The sequence below is a fragment of the Astatotilapia calliptera genome, chromosome 23, assembly GCF_964374335.1.
Source record: "Astatotilapia calliptera chromosome 23, fAstCal68.1, whole genome shotgun sequence".
NCBI lineage: Eukaryota > Metazoa > Chordata > Actinopteri > Cichliformes > Cichlidae > Astatotilapia > Astatotilapia calliptera.
The window spans coordinates 20598458-20615000 of record NC_137443.1 but is presented as its reverse complement, the minus strand read 5'-3'; the positions used below and the strand labels follow the sequence as shown (position 1 = coordinate 20615000).

At 44.0% G+C, this 16543-nt stretch overlaps 1 protein-coding gene across 2 annotated transcripts; it reads right to left on the bottom strand.

Moving 5' to 3' along the window:
* Positions 1 to 1799: 1799 nt before the first annotated feature.
* On the bottom strand, positions 1800 to 16402 carry eif5b (eukaryotic translation initiation factor 5B). 2 transcript variants are annotated; one of them, XM_026157566.2, is made up of 27 exons: positions 16245 to 16402; positions 14323 to 14430; positions 14174 to 14237; positions 13911 to 14078; positions 13314 to 13821; positions 13101 to 13240; positions 12939 to 13016; positions 12684 to 12834; positions 12473 to 12568; positions 12296 to 12382; positions 12143 to 12202; positions 11844 to 11882; positions 9082 to 9365; positions 8889 to 8996; positions 8688 to 8798; positions 8543 to 8610; positions 8324 to 8465; positions 8093 to 8224; positions 7389 to 7571; positions 7142 to 7303; positions 4856 to 4987; positions 4626 to 4757; positions 4446 to 4522; positions 4017 to 4181; positions 3400 to 3538; positions 3155 to 3316; positions 1800 to 2649 (listed from the first exon to the last, which is right to left on the bottom strand). In XM_026157566.2, the coding sequence occupies exons 1-27, from the start codon at positions 16277 to 16279 to the stop codon at positions 2542 to 2544; spliced, it is 3639 nt and encodes a 1212-aa protein (XP_026013351.2). In that variant the 5' UTR covers positions 16280 to 16402; the 3' UTR covers positions 1800 to 2541. The 2 variants fall into 2 exon arrangements, with proteins under 2 accessions (XP_026013351.2, XP_080153682.1); XM_080297556.1 differs by lacking the exon at positions 11844 to 11882.
* Positions 16403 to 16543: the final 141 nt, after the last annotated feature.

The window sequence follows — 16543 nt, the reverse complement described above, 5'->3', positions numbered from 1 at the left end:
ACGGATCCATGCTTCCATATTGCTCAAATTCTAACCCTGCCATCTGAATCTCACAGCAGCGTGTCTCATCAGAGCAGGCAACAGTTTTTCCAGTTTTCCCGGTCTGGATGGGCCTGGGCCCCCTTTCCCTGGCGGGTCGCGGAGTATGGGGGTGCCTACTGGGGTCAGGGAAGGAAGGGAGGGGTCACTTGCCCCTCCCTTCCTTCCCTCCCCATCTCCAGCTGCCTCCCTCTTCCCGCTCCACCACAACCACCCACACATGCAGGACCTTGGAGTAGGGGTATGTCACCAGGGTGCAGAGGAGGCTACCCCCCCCCCGTCCCCTTCTGGCTGCCTCTGCCTCAATTTTATCCCACAACTTAGACATTCACATTACTCACACTCTCATTACACATACATATAGGATCTTGGGGGTGGGCACGATACACGGAGTCCAAATTACCATCAGGGTGTACACCCCACCCCTGGCATCGTTGCCCACCTCTCAATTTTAAATACACGTAGACATTGAGGGCTAGCAGGAGGGACCATGCGCTTACCTGCTGCTCTCTGGCAGGTAGCTCCATGCCCTCCTGGGTTTTAAATGCACCTTAGAACACACATGCATCAACACTACAATGAGCGGGTGGAGGGAGGTTTGGAGTCTTCTCTCACCCCCATTCTCTGCGACCTGCTGGAGCGGGGGGGCTAGGAGGAGGAGTTGGCCGTCCGACTGCGGTCTGGAGTGTGGGGCCTCCCTGCTGCTGCGGAGCATGAGGGTGGGAATGGATGTTTGTGTCTGTGTGTGCCTATTATAAATAGATTGTAAACATTAATTTTGATTCTTTCATTAGCACACTTACTTGTTTAAGAGTACAACATTAGAAGTGTTTTAATTGAACAGGACGAGCCCTGATTTAGACATGGTGGCCTGCCCTGTTACAAGCATTCATGCTTCCATTGGTTCATTATGTGTTAATTCTTTTGGTCATCTCTGGGTGTTTTATATGCGGTGGCAGCTGAAACAAATAAAATGCAGGGACTTTTTTCCCCTCCTGGGTGCTTTGTCTTTGTTATGGTCAGTTTTTCCTTCAGAGGTAGATATTTTTATTTTCATTCCCTCACCTTCATTTCAAGTTTCAGCAATTGCTCTCCAGGAATTTGACAGTTTTGAATCCTTATTTTGATGCTATAATTGTTACTCTATATGCTGGAGAATGATTGATCCTCTCACTGATCAATTCAAAAACTGCAGTAAAAAAAAAAAAAAAAGGAAATGCAAAGAAGACAGACGGCACTGAACAGGTGTATAGTTACATTTTCAGGAAGGTGCACATCAGGTTATACCATGAGGTTTCAGAGGGGTTCCCAGTTATGACATCGCTACAATGTACATTTCCTGCTGAAGCATAAACCCTCAGTAACTCACTGGAAATGTGACTGCTTGGCTAGCAGCACAAGATTGTAAATGTTTTCAACCATTCAATCCTCTGACCACTTGTGAGGCTAATAAGTCACCATCTACAGTGAAAACAATCACACATAAAACACAAAACAGTGCAACAATAATTTCAATACCTGATAAAGATCAGCTGCTTTTAGTTAGCTAGCACTGAGTTAGTTCCGACACCACTGGTACTAATTAAGCGTCCACTCCAAGATAAAGACCACTGAAGTAGGATGTACACCAGCCTTCATGCAACTTTTTAACCATTAGTTAGAATATACGATCAGAAAAGTCCCACGTATCAAACTTGTACACTTATATTAAGAATGTTCTGCAAACAATACAGCATCATTTTGAAAGGAAAACAACAGTATTTTTAATTCTAATAATTATTTTTAATTACTTTATTTTGGCATCAGCAGACTTCCATATAGACAGATTTGTATCTTTAGTGTTTGTGGCACACATGAACCGAAAACTCTGCATGTTTCGTCAGAATCATGGGAATTTATTACATCAGCAGTTGCAGCAAAAACAGTTTAAAATCTGTCATTCACCCCACCATCCCACGCCACCCTGGCCTCCCAACATGGCCGCCGAGCAGGACAGCAAAGAGAAAGTCAACTCTTCAATGTCTGTAAAGTCGGCGCCGTCCTCACTGATGCTGAAAGAAGAAACAGAAAAACTGTTTCCCTTTTGAGGCCTGGCGCTGCACAGCACAATCCCACAATGCACCTGTTCAGGTGGCACATCAGCCTCATTAAGCTCGTGAGCCTCAGTCTGGGTAAGAAGGGGCGGAGCCTGGGATACGAAGCAGCAGCCACATATCAGAGCAGACAACAAGAAGGAAAAAAAACCAAAAACGTTGATGCTGAAGAACAGGCACGTTGGAATACTGTGTGTGTGTGTGCGTGTGTGTGTGTATTATGTCTAAACTATCACTGTTTACAACAGTGGAAAAAACTGTTCGTTTCTCACAGAAAAACACTGTCACGTCTTTTATCTGCTTTTTTTTCTCTTTTCAATTTTTTCTCTTTGTTCCTCCGTTGGTCGCTGCCGCTGCCTTGTCGTCTAATGGAGGAAGAGCGAGTGTGTGTCTTTGTAGTTCAGGTCCCTCAGATGATCTCAAAGGTCTTCTTCAGCTCCATGATCAACTGCCAATCAGATTTCTGCATCTCGTCTCTGAACCAGTTCTTCAGAGCGTCGATGGACGCCCGTGTGATCTGAAACAAAAACAAAGAGGTTGTTAAAATAACCAGAAACAGCCTTTCATTCTTTGCTCTAAAAGCTCTGAGCCCACATTTAAGTTTGCCTGCTGCTACAACCATTTTTTGACAGTAAAACCAAACAGAAATTAAAGTGAACACAACGTAAAACTAGTTTAAACACAGTTGAAAAACAGCACCAGGTTTTATTTCACTGTCTGGACGTCTCTGCTTTTGTTGTACAGAAAACAGAAAGACTACATGAAATTCTTGGCCTGACTAACTCGAAAGACACGAAGATATTCTTACCCTTCCTCTCCTTCTTTCCCCTTATTTAGCCTCTATTTAGGCTCGTTATTTCTTCCTTGCTTTTCTGTCTCCTCTTCCTAACACTGCTACCTGGACACTGACTGAAATCGACCTTTTAGCGGCGGAGTGAACAGCAGTGTTCACGGTAATTGTGATTTTTGTGAAGCCTCTCGTCTAACGTTCTTCTGTTCCTCCTTTAAGGGCGTGTCCTCACCTTGCTGACGATGATGTCTGTGGCTTCAAAATGGCGCCCGTACATTTTTGGCGACTCTCCTGGGATTGGCTCAATCTTGATGCAGATCTCCTGGCCCTTCTTCGCACTGTCAACGGGCTTGTGATTTATCTCGATGCTGGTGACCACACCGATGTCCACAAACTGACATGTGAACACAAAGGGTTAGTTTACAGTTCATTTTATAATTCACACAAACATCCACAGAGACTGTAAGCGGGTCTTACCGCTTTGCTGGGGACGCAGAGGGGCGTTCCCTGTTTCAGGACTCCAGCCTCCACTGTGACCCCCATCACGATGGGATCTCGGGAGTTAAAGATGAACTGAGGAAGAACTCGCAGCTTCACTGGGAACACGGCAACATGCCTGATGACACAGATAAAAAACACATTAACCTTCGAACAACCCATAAGTTAAATTAATCGATCACAGTCACATTGTTACTGAAGCCTAATTATCACACTGATCTGCTCCATTTTCAGCGGCACGCTGGAAGAATGTGAAAATAAATCAAGAGCATCATCTGCATATAAACTGACTTTTACAACCAATAATAACAAATAGAATCATCTACAAATGTATTATAGATCATTAAAAACACATAACAAAACACAGGGTTAGTTAAACAGAAGTTATTCTGTGAAAGGACACCATCATATATTTGCATATATACAAAAAAGGCTTATTAGCTGCAATGGACAAATAAAAGCCTTTTGGACTCCATCAACTATTTAATTAGAGTTTTTCACTATGTTATAGTATGTTGCTTGTTATTCCAGTCAATAAAAAGTCAAAAACACCCAAAGAAATCTGAACAATTAACACAAACGTGAGCTTTTCTTACCTAAACTCATCCTGTTTGGCCTTCTTGTAGTCTTCTCTGTACTTGGTGAAAGCATCAAATAGGTGGTAGATGATTTCAGCAGAGAAGATGCGAACTCCCAGACTGTCAGCCATCTCCTGACTCTCCCGCTCCACCTTCACATCGAAGGCCAGGATCACAGCGTACCTGCCAACACCAACCCCCCAAAACTCTGTCACATCTACAGGTTCTACACCAGTGCTCCACCAGTACTAATTTCAACAGAGATACAAGGACGTCTGTGAAATGTATTCAGATTTTTTTTTTTGGATCATAAAATATTTTAATAGTTGTCCCAAATATTTTTAAATTAAAATTAGCCAGATATTTGTGGGTGCAGATTCTACAGTGTTTCTGCACTAACTAACTTGTGTTCATTTTGGCTGAGTGTGTGTTTATACTGTGACGTACTGCGGGTCGTGCTCCAACATGGTTGACGCCTTCATCACATCCTTCTTATGAACTGGGCCAATGTTAATGCCAGCGTACTGCAGGGACACACACACAGAGTTCAAAGGTCAAGGACTGTTAGTTTCTACTTCCTGTAGATTTTCAAAATAAGAGCTCTCAGCTGTACTGTCAGGTACTTACAGGGACTTTGGATGTCCGCAAGAACTCGAGCAGAGCCTCCAGCGATCCCAGCGTCGATGCCTGGACGTAAACACCTTTCTCCTCCAGTTTGATGGAGCTCAGAGTCTGCTTAAGCTCTCGCACCAGTTCATCCTGAAAACCAGCACGTGTAAGCAAACCGGGAGTCTTACAGGACCAGTTCAGTCCTAGTCTTGGAGTTTAACTTGGACTAAAGGGAAAAGCACTGTTACCCTTAGGACGGGGATCTCGTCATCCTTGTGAGCCACCAGCAGGGGGAGCCCGGCCAACGTCTTCTCCAAGTCTTTCCCCAGAATCTTCACTCCCTGAGCCGTCGACACTTCCTTGTGCTTCTCGTACTGGTTCTGCACACGACAACCAATCAACACGTCAACCACATTTATGAAGTCCAAAAAGCAGAGACTATGGCCATGAAAATGCATCTTTTCTTCTCAGTTTTGTCCTCCCGTCCACACGGCATTTTCAAATATTTTGAAAATGCTCTCCAAAGCGGAACATTTGAAAACGCCCTTTTGGCGTCGCAGTGTGGACAGCGAACCCGGAGCCTTTTCGAAAATGATGACACATTTTAGTCATGTGACCAATTACGCTAAGATAGCGGAGGGCATTATACAGCAGTTGTTTTGTTTGCTCTGAATCTTGACAGCCCTATTAAAGATTAATATCAGTCTGTACATGCTCCAGATGGCTTTTCTTCAAATTCTTTAACTCTCACTCGCTTTTGCAACTTTGTACTTTTGTGTTACTCGCAGCAACAACTCCACCTCATTGTTAGTCCATTTAAAAAACTCAACATTCTGCTGCAACGTTTCAAAGAACCAGAAAGTAAAGAAACGGCAGACAGAAATGAGGCAGGTCGAATCTTCTTGCGCTTCACGCATGCGCAGTACAGCATGCGCAGTACAGTACAGTAAGCGTGTTCGGGCGTTTCAATGTGGACGCACAACTCTGTGAAAACAACTGAAAACGCTTTTTCAGATAAAAACGCCGTTTTCAAATCTATCCGGGCTGGTGTGGACGTAGCCTATGAGTAGAAGTGAATTCATGTCTAATGATAAAGTGCACTTCTCCATCATTCACCACCACTAAAGCTTGATCTTGTTTCTTCACACATAGTCCCTCATGCTGAGTTTGGTAAACCTGAGTGCTTAAAAACATTAATAAGAACAATGAAGTGTAAAAACAATTAAAACCAGGATGGTTTTTTGGATTGCAGAACATACTTGACTTGTCTTTTTTTTTTTTTTTAGACAAATGTCAAAAACACATGTTTATGCTGAAAAACAATGCATATGTACAAGAAGTTAGAGCTCCATAATGAAATCCTCGAGCTTCGGCCGCTCTTGTTTTTCTTTCTTCTCTTTCATTTTTTGTTTAAATAAATAATTAAAAGTGATTAAAACTCTCAATGTGAGAGAATAAACAAAGCTCTGCTGGAAATTTACAGCACAGTCTTATTTCTGACAGGAAAAGGCCGCAGGCTGACTTAGATGAACAAGCCTTCAATGAGAGGGATTTGATGCACTTGGAAAAACAACAACAGTGTGTATAGTTGGTCTTCCGCAGTAAAGGCAAAGACTGTGTGACCTAATCTGACATATGACGTGTGTGTATGCAGTCATTAAAAACCATTTCATAACAAAAGTGTGCATTTTGCATGAGTTAATGTGACCCCATTAGTAAAACTCACCATATAACTCACTTTAAAAGCATCATTTTAGAAAATTCAAAGTAAAGTCTTCTCATTCCTCAATCTTTTAGATTTAGAGGAAAATATAACAACTATTATTGTGGGCAATTTTATTTAGGATTAGTCTGTACAGGATAACGTTTTTAAATCAGCGTTAAGTTTTTGTTTTTAGTTTTAAAGAAAAATCTTTTACGAACGCCAAACAATTTTTTGTGCGTTTAGTTTTATATCAAATATGAAAAATAATCACACAAAGACTGAACAAATGCGGAGAAACAAATGTATAATGTGCCAGCAGGGGGAGCCCCATCATCATATATCAAAGGAATCCACATTCTATTCATGGTTTGTACTGGTCAATGAAAACAAAGAAATAAAAATAAAAAGTCCTAAATCTGAGGAATAAATCAAATAAGGACAAAGCAGGCCCTTCATAAAAATGACCCAGTCGAACCACACATCTTTTCTAAAGCCGACATTTTTCCCCAGTTTTTATTTATTTATTTATTTTTTAAACGTTGACTGTGTTACTTAAATTCCTTTTTTAATGCTTTTAATATAAAGCGCTTTGTCTGGGAAAGTGTCACACAAATCGTTATCTGCTAAATAATTAACTACAGTCACCTCCCTCATATACACGTGAGGGAAGCTGCATGAAACAGATACAAGCAGCTCTTTTTGTTGAACTGACTGCTTTAAACACCATGAGTAATTTAACTCAAAGCCATTATAGTAAAAAATCTTCCCGCTACATCTGAGCCAGATACATGTTTAAAAGCTGCTCTAACAAAATTTTAGACATGTTTACCTTCACTCGGAGTTCCTTCAGTGGAGGTGGCAGCAACAACCCCCTGATCTGCGTGACGATGGGCCCTTCCACCCCTGGTACGATGATGGTCTCTCCTTCCCGCAGACGACCGTTAATCAGGATGACATCTATCGTTGTTCCCATACCGGGCAGCGCTTTTACCTAAACACACAAAGATCACATGAAGTTAGTGTCTGGACGGTGGAGGAATGGAAAAAGTAGAGACAACAGATAAAATTGAACTCACCTCCATGACCTGAGCTCGCAGCTCGTCACAGTGCGCTAACCGCCGGGCCAACATTGTTTGGGTGAGCTCGACCAATAGGGCGATGAGGTTCCCCATACCATCACCACTGTGGGCTGACGTAGGAACCAACGATACAAATGTACGGGGGTCCTTATTCTCATAAAACAAGGCGGCGTTAAGACCCTGAGGACAAACAGCACACAGAAAACAAAGTTCAGGGAAACTGAGCTTGATGTCGTCTTTGGTGTTCCTCAAGCCTCAATGCTGGATGCTCTAAACTACAAAATGTTATTTCAGACTGTGAAAAAGATTACTATATAATGCAGCTTCTGAACTTTTTAGGGAGACTTTATAATATAATAAAACTTGCTGAGAAGCTTATTTTGTTGAATAAAAACAGTAAAAATCTTTTGTTTTACCCATTTGAATAACATTTTGATTAGAATATTATCCTACTTATAATTAAATATAAGTAGTGAGTATATATTACATACAGTATATACATAAATACAAAATAGATACTAAGTACATTATGTATTTTCTTGTCTAACTCACGCTCTTTAATGAAACATTAGAAAAACTTGCTATTGGACTGTTATCATCTGAAATTGAATGGAAGTAAATGGCACAATGACCATAATGAATAAGTATTTCTCATTGTTGTGCTGTGATTGGATGATAAATGATGATGTAATGCTCAACACCTGTTGTGCGAACTCCACAATGATGGCCTTGGCTCTTTCGTCAAACTCGTCTTTTGTGTTCTTCTTCTGCTTCTTTAGTGTAGCCACGACATCGGTTTCTGGACTCTTCTTCCAGTCGTAGAGGCGGTCGATCTGGTAACGGCAATAAAAAAAAAATTTAAAAAAATCAATCTCAGAAAATTTGCAAGAGAAGAAGAAAAAGGTGAGGCTGATGTCGAGGAGCTGGCAGACCTTGTTGAGGGCAACGATGAAGGGGCACTTCTTCTCCTTCAGCAGGTTGATGGACTCCAGCGTCTGAGGCTCCAAGCCGTGCATGATGTCCACCACCAGGATGGCGATGTCGCACAGTGAACTGCCTCTGTTCCTCAGGTTACTGCAGAGAGAGAGGTCAGTTAGTGACAGACAGAATCAGGTGAGTGAGACAGGCAAGTCAGGAGAGACGGGCGTTACCTAAAGGACTCGTGTCCAGGTGTGTCGATGATCAGCATGCCAGGGATTTTGATGCTTTCTTTGTTGAACTGCACAAACATCACAGGGGTTAATACACAGTAACCATAAACACAGTTTATTCATCGTTCAGAGTGAAATGGCATACGTTTTTAGCCATCTTTGTCTGCTCCTCGATGGTCTCCTTCGGGACGTTTGTGGCGCCGATCTGCTGAGTGATTCCTCCGGCCTCGCCATCCTGAACGTGGGTGTGTCGGAGCTGCACGCAAACAACAAAACAAACAACAATAAGTAAACGTAACGTCAGTAACAGTTGGTAAAAATTCTGTAAGCAGAGAGTAAACGTCACCTTGTCCAGGATCTTGGTCTTGCCGGTGTCGACGTGTCCGAGCACACACACCACTGGTGCCCTCAGCGTTTCCAAGTCGATGTTCTTCATGTTCTCCGCTCGGCGTTTCTAAGGAGACAAACAGAACCTGTCAGTCAGAGATGGGTATAGAGAGAGATCCTGTCACTCCCCCTGATTTTGCAGTGTCTCTCACCTCTATCCTCCTCTTGGCGCGGTCGTACAGTCGCTCCTCTTTCGTCCTGCCATCATCGTCCTCGCTCTCGCTGCTTTCATCCTCGCTCGGCGCCCTCCTCTTACCCTGGCTTGCGACCGTTGGCTTCTCCACTTCAGCTTCTTCCTCACTGTCCTCATCGTCTTCATCTTCCTCCTCGTCATCATCATCCTCATCCTCTTCTTCCTCCTCCTCTTCATCCTCACTAGCAGCAGGCTGAGGAGCAGCAATGTCCTCCTTCACCTCAATGTGGACTTTTTTCAGCTCTGAAAGGTGACAGATGGAAGTTTTAATTCTACTGCTATAACATTTAATGCTTCAGTTCGGTTTTGTCTTAAATTTAACATGTTTGTCTAAAATGAATGTTGTCATAGTGAAACAGACCGAGCTCTACCATCACGTGACTAGTCAATGCCAGCAAACGCCCCCCCCCCCCCCCCCCCAAAAAAAAAAACAACAACACAGGCCTTGCCCATACAGTGGGGCAAAAAAGTATTTAGTCAGCCACCGATTGTGCAAGTTCCCCCACCTAAAATGATGACAGAGGTCAGTAATTTGCACCAGAGGTACACTTCAACTGTGAGAGACAGAATGTGAGAAAAAAATCCATGAATTCACATGGTAGGATTTGTAAAGAATTTATTCGTAAATCAGGGTGGAAAATAAGTATTTGGTCAATAACAAAAATACAACTCAATACTTTGTAACATAACCTTTGTTGGCAATAACAGAGGTCAAACGTTTACTATAGGTCTTTACCAGGTTTGCACACACAGTAGCTGGTATTTTGGCCCATTCCTCCATGCAGATCTTCTCGAGAGCAGTGATGTTTTGGGGCTGTCGCCGAGCAACACAGACTTTCAACTCCCGCCACAGATTTTCTATGGGGTTGAAGTCTGGAGACTGGCTAGGCCACTCCAGGACTTTCAAATGCTTCTTACGGAGCCACTCCTTTGTTGCCCGGGCGGTGTGTTTTGGATCATTGTCATGTTGGAAGACCCAGCCTCGTTTCATCTTCAAAGTTCTCACTGATGGAAGGAGGTTTTGGCTCAAAATCTCACGATACATGGCCCCATTCATTCTGTCCTTAACACGGATCAGTCGTCCTGTCCCCTTGGCAGAAAAACAGCCCCATAGCATGATGTTTCCACCCCCATGCTTCACAGTAGGTATGGTGTTCTTGGGATGCAACTCAGTATTCTTCTTCTTCCAAACACGACGAGTTGAGTTTATACCAAAAAGTTCTACTTTGGTTTCATCTGACCACATGACATTCTCCCAATCCTCTGCTGTATCATCCATGTGCTCTCTGGCAAACTTCAGACGGGCCTGGACATGCACTGGCTTCAGCAGCGGAACACGTCTGGCACTGCGGGATTTGATTCCCTGCCGTTGTAGTGTGTTACTGATGGTGACCTTTGTTACTTTGGTCCCAGCTCTCTGCAGGTCATTCACCAGGTCCCCCCGTGTGGTTCTGGGATCTTTGCTCACCGTTCTCATGATCATTTTGACCCCACGGGATGAGATCTTGCGTGGAGCCCCAGATCGAGGGAGATTATCAGTGGTCTTGTATGTCTTCCATTTTCTGATGATTGCTCCCACAGTTGATTTTTTCACACCAAGCTGCTTGCCTATTGTAGATTCACTCTTCCCAGTCTGGTGCAGGTCTACAATACTTTTCCTGGTGTCCTTCGAAAGCTCTTTGGTCTTGGCCATGGCGGAGTTTGGAGTCTGACTGTTTGAGGCTGTGGACAGGTGTCTTTTATACAGATGATGAGTTCAAACAGGTGCCATTCATACAGGTAACGAGTGGGGGACAGAAAAGCTTCTTACAGAAGACGTTACAGGTCTGTGAGAGCCAGAGATTTTCCTTGTTTGAGGTGACCAAATACTTATTTTCCACCCTGATTTACGAATAAATTCTTTACAAATCCTACCATGTGGATTCATGGATTTTTTTTTCACATTCTGTCTCTCACAGTTGAAGTGTACCTCTGGTGCAAATTACTGACCTCTGTCATCATTTTAAGTGGGGGAACTTGCACAATCGGTGGCTGACTAAATACTTTTTTGCCCCACTGTATGTTTTTAATATTGAAAGTCTTAAGTCCAACAAGCCTAGTGCATAAAAATAAAAGAACTCTCAGTCTAGTCAGTACCTAAAAACAAACAAAAAAATAAAGAAGGCTAGTCTGTGCCAATGAAAGTACATCCTTAGTTTAATCAGTACCAAACAACAGTACTTGCCTCGGTTAGTTGGTAATGAGCAGAAAGAACTTGTCTAAGTCTGGTCAGTACCAAACAGAAACACCTCAATCAGTAAGTGCTGATAAAAGTATACACGATTCTCTCCAAGTCTATTCAATACCAAAACACCTCAGGCTTAGTCTAGCCATAAGTAGGAAAAAACACACAATTAGTCTAGCCTTTCCAAAAAAACCCAAAAAAACAACACACACACACAAAAAGGGGGGATACTAAGTCTCTACCAAAAGAGCCTGTTTTAGTACGACCATTTTTGCTACTGAAAAACATCACACATGCCTAACCCATACTATAAAACAGCTTGCACATGCTTTGTGATACCAAAAGGGCACACCTAACACACACCAAGCTTAGACCTACTTTGATGTTTAAGAAACACATATGTGACATGCCTAGTTGGTACTAAAACAAGCACAAATCTAAGCCATGCCTTTCGGGTACTAAAACAAGCATTTGCCTGCACAGCACAGTTTCAGTACCTGCTTCTCGTCGTGTCCTGCTGAGCCCCATTTTCCTTTCTTTTTATTCATGAAATAAAAGCAACATATAAAGAATTTAGTTCCCTCAAAGCCAACAGTCACACATGCTACAGCTGCTTTTTGGACTTCAGTATATCCTGCCACGGACATTTTAACTCAAAAGGCTGGGAATCGAACCACCGACCCTCTGACTGGAGGTGAAACTGTCTTTTTTTCCCTGCAGTGTTTTTCTCCCCTTCTTTATTAGATGTGAAAACAGAGGAAAGAATCTAATCATTTCAGGTGACCAAGGCTCTCACCTTTCTCCTCGTCACTGGCAATGGCCTCCCAGTTATCCACAGCAGCTTCTGGCTTCACCTCTAAACACAGAGACAGAACAGAAACAAGTTAACTTCTGTTCAGCGCAATAAAACACCACCCTGATACCTCCACTTCACACCTGCAGCTCTTACCTGGTTCTGCAGGCGGTGCCTCAGCCTCTGTTTCCATTGCAACTGGCTCTGGAGTCTCTGAAGTCGGCGAGGTCACTTCTGATGTTTCTGGGAAGGGGAATGACAAAATTATTTTTATTATATGACCAGCAGGAGGACTGTAGCGTCTCTCGGCTGGTGCGAGCAGCAGCGCTGTACCTTCAGGAGTCTGGGTGGTGGGCTTCTTCCTCCTCTTGTCTCCATAAACAGGTTTCTTCTTTTGCACCTCTTTGTCTCTGGATGGCACATCAACACCTGCACACACAGAATCATATTAGCTGTACAGAGCTGACTGTACTGGAATGACTGCATTATACTTCTGTAACCCTCCTTAGCGCCCCTCCCAGTCTGTCCTGCTCATAGCACCCACCCTGAGCCTGCAGCAACATGAGCGTGGCCTCAGCACGAGCTCGAGCTTCCTTCTGGGCCTTCGTCAGCAGCTTCCCCTCCTTCTTCAGGCGCTCCTTCCTCTCCTTCTCCTTCTGCTTCTTCTTCTCCTTGCGCTCCTGCTCCAGACGCTCCTACAAGGGCAGCAAAACCGATGCCACAGCGATTCGCGATGAGACGACAGGAAAGACAAAAGTGAAGAAGAACAAGAAGGAGGTGGTGGAGCTTTGTGTTTTACCTTTTCCTGCCTCTCCTTCTCCAGCTCCTCCAGCCTCCTCTGCCGCTCCTCCTCCTCTTTCTTGGCTCGCTCCTCCTCCTGCAAAAACAGTTTAATCATTTTCAGATATCAAGCACCCATCCCATCATGATCTCCATGACTACGTCTCCCACAATGCCCCACCTCCTTCATCTTGGCCAGGGCCTCCTGCATGGCCTTCACTGTGGCCTTGCTAGGTCCCTTCTTCTTCTTGTCTTCATCCTTGTCTTTCTCTCCTTTCTTCTTCTTCTTGTCTTTCTTCTTTTTGTCGCCCTCCGGCTCCTCTGCAGAAGGAGAAGAAACCCGTCACACTGAATGGCATCACACGATTTCTTGTTTTTCCTGATAATAACTTACCCTCTGCTGCTGGCTCTGCCCCTTCCTGTTCTTCCAACACTGCTGCAGGAGGCGCATTTTGTGGAGGCGCGGACTCAGTCTTCTTCTCTGGCTCTTTCTTTGGCTCCACGCTGCCCTCCTTCTCCTTCTGCTTCTTCTGCTTCATCCTCTCCTCCTCTTTCTTTTTCCTCTCCCTCTCCTTCTTCTCTGCTTTCTTCTGTGCAGCCGTCTTGATTTTGAAGGTACCATCGTCCTCCTGCTGCTGCTCCTCCTCGTCTTCGCTCTCGGCCTTCAAAGGCTTCCCTTTCTTCTTCTTCTTGTCTCTCCTGGAGGTGAACTCCTCATCGTCTTCGGAGTCATCCTTTCCAACACTGCCTCCTTCTTCTCCTTTCCTCATACCTTTGTCCTGGTCCTCCTCCTCGTCGGACACTGAAGGTTTTTTGCCTCCTTTCTTTCCTCCTTTGGTCTTCAGGCGAGACTGTGAGCTGCTGTCATCGTCAGATTCTGAAGCAGGAGTAGGAGGTGGGGCCTGGAGGAGCAAAGAATAGAAATTTAGACACTTTCTAAAGAGTCTGTGCTCTTATTTCTATGATATGACGTTTATGTTCATTATTTCACCTTCTTCTTCTCCTTTTGTTCTCCATTCCTTTCTCCATCAACATGACCTTCAGCATCATCACCCTCCTCATCCTCGGGGCTGGCTCCGCCCTTCTTTCCTTTTCTGGTCTTCTTCTTCTCCGGTTTAGGGGGCTCGAAACTCTCTACTTCTTCTGTGATGTCTGTTTTCTGCACAGAGAGAGATTCTTTGTATCAGAACAAATCTTCAATCTCTCTGACTGAAAAAGCATTTTTTAGCTGAAGTGCCCCTCGGATGCGTTTACCTTCCCCTTTCCTCCTGTGCTCTCGAGCGATAACTCCTCGAGCTCCTTCATGATGTCATCCTCACTGGAAGAGGAGGAAAGAACTGTTTTAGGAAATTTCAAAGCAGTAAGCTTGATTAAAATAAAAACGATCAGGAAGAATGTCTCACTCAAAGTCATCTTTCTTCCCTGCTTTCTTCTTCTTCTTTCCCTTTGGCTCTTTGGAAGCTCCGGCTCCTTCGATCTCCGCCGCCAGAGCGTCGATGTCATCTTTGGCACTGAGCACAGATTTGAAAAACGGTCAGAGCACGAGAGTGACACCCGACTAAAACCTGGTCAGACACTGAGAACACGGGCTGCGAGAGGAGACCGAGTTAGACTGTGTTTCTCTTTGTGTCAGAAGAATGTGAATGTGAAGAGCTGCTGACTCCTCATTTCCTTTCATTTCCCATCAGCCCTCTGAGGCACAGCGAGCACAGAGCGACAGCAGTGCTGTAACCACGGATTGCGTTCCCTCAAGTCACTGTAGATCAAATATCATCTGGCTTCAGACTCACAAAAGAAGACATCTAATCTGCTCTGTGAAACTGAAGATGAAGTATGGCAACAGCAAACCGCTGATTTATCAATTACATCTGAGATTTTCTGGCATTTTAGATCAAACTTTCAAAGTTTAAATTCATCTACAAAGTGAGCTGGAGGCACATTTGGATTACTGAGTAGGCCTCAAAAAGCTGCACACAGACTGTTAATATGTTGTGAGGGAAAACCTTAGAAGAGAGTTCATAAAGAGACAAAGTGTGCAGAAAAAGATGCACAGATGCACAAAAAGGTAAAACAAAAATTACAAAGGAACCAAACGTTAAATGCAAAGTTTAAAATAAAGAAAAAAAAAACCTCCTCAAGAATGAAGAAAAATGGAAAAAGTTATGACGAGAAACTTTAAGGAAAAACTAGAAAAAATGAAGTATAAAAAAATAATGGTAACGTGCACAAATAGCGAGTAAAGAGTCATAAACAAAGACGAAACACAAACAAATAAAACGAAACAAACAAACATAAAACCTGCAAAGGTGTAAGGAGAAGTTCAAAAACACAGACAGACAGTAAAAATCAGCAGACAAGAAACTACAAATGAATTTAATATAAGTTTTTGCTAGAAGCGGCATTACTACCTCAATACGCTTTAACACAGAAAACAATAATATTAAAACCCAACATCTGGCAGGAGTTTCATGCTCCATCTGTGACGTCAGTGTTTGCATCATCACTCCCGTTATATCTATATTTGAGTTAAATGTTTATTTCAGCTAATTAGTGTGTTTCCCTCCCTGAGCCGTTTAATCTGATCAGAGCGTTTCTCGTGCAACGGTGTCCATGGAGGGTTAAAACTAGTTTGAAGCCTCTCGACTATTATTAGTGCATTATTAGTATTGATTATAAATGAAAGATTAGGTGATCGGGTTCATCAGCGTACCAAAACCCGATCAAACTTTCCTTTCACAAGCAGGTGATCGCTCCCAGACTGTGGCGTGTCTGTACCTGCCTGCTCTGTTTATATTTACTATAATCACGTTTTAGAGTTTACTCGTCAATAAAGGAGCAACAGCAGCACATCTGTGCTGTACCTGGGGATAGCCGTGACCGCAGCGGCTCAGGTGATTCAGCCAGGCTTGCGTCATCGAGCAGGTCTTTGCTCACAGGTGATGTGTCTCCGTTACAGCAACTGCAGGCCGCCTCTTAGAGCAGCCGGCTCTGAGGCGGCTAACGCGGACACATGTGGCTCCCGTGAGCCCCGCAGCTGGCGGCGGGAGGCCCACCCAGGCCTAGGGTAACCCGGATTCGCCCGTGTCAGCCCGCCTGCTGTTCTGTAATTCTCCTTAAGCCACATTCAGGCTGTTTAAAGCTTCGCTGCCTCACTCCCTCACAGACTCGTGGTTAGCATCCGCTAGCATGGCTAGCCATTAAGCTAACAGTGTAAGCAGCGGGAAAACGGGCCAGTCTGGGGGTGTTCACGGGCCGGGAGAGCCCCGATGGGGCTCGGTGTCAGTGCGGACCAGTGATGTTTATCGGTAGCCGGTGCGCTCCCTACCTGTCCTCTCCGGATTTCTTCTGTTTCTTCCCCATCTTGAAGCTTCAGGTCTCCGCTTACTTTGCTCTGTGTTGGCCGACGCACACGACGACTCACAGCGGGCAAAGATCTCCTATTGTCCGCGAGGAGGGGCCACTCCGCTCCTCCACCTCTAATGCCATACATCCTAGGGTGACCAACCGTCCTCTTTTTGCACTTGTTGACTTGTAAAAGCTTATATGACATTTTTTATTTCACCTTTTATTAACCGCACAGAGAAGGCATCGTTTAAATATGTTAAAGTTTTCTTTAAGCAAACA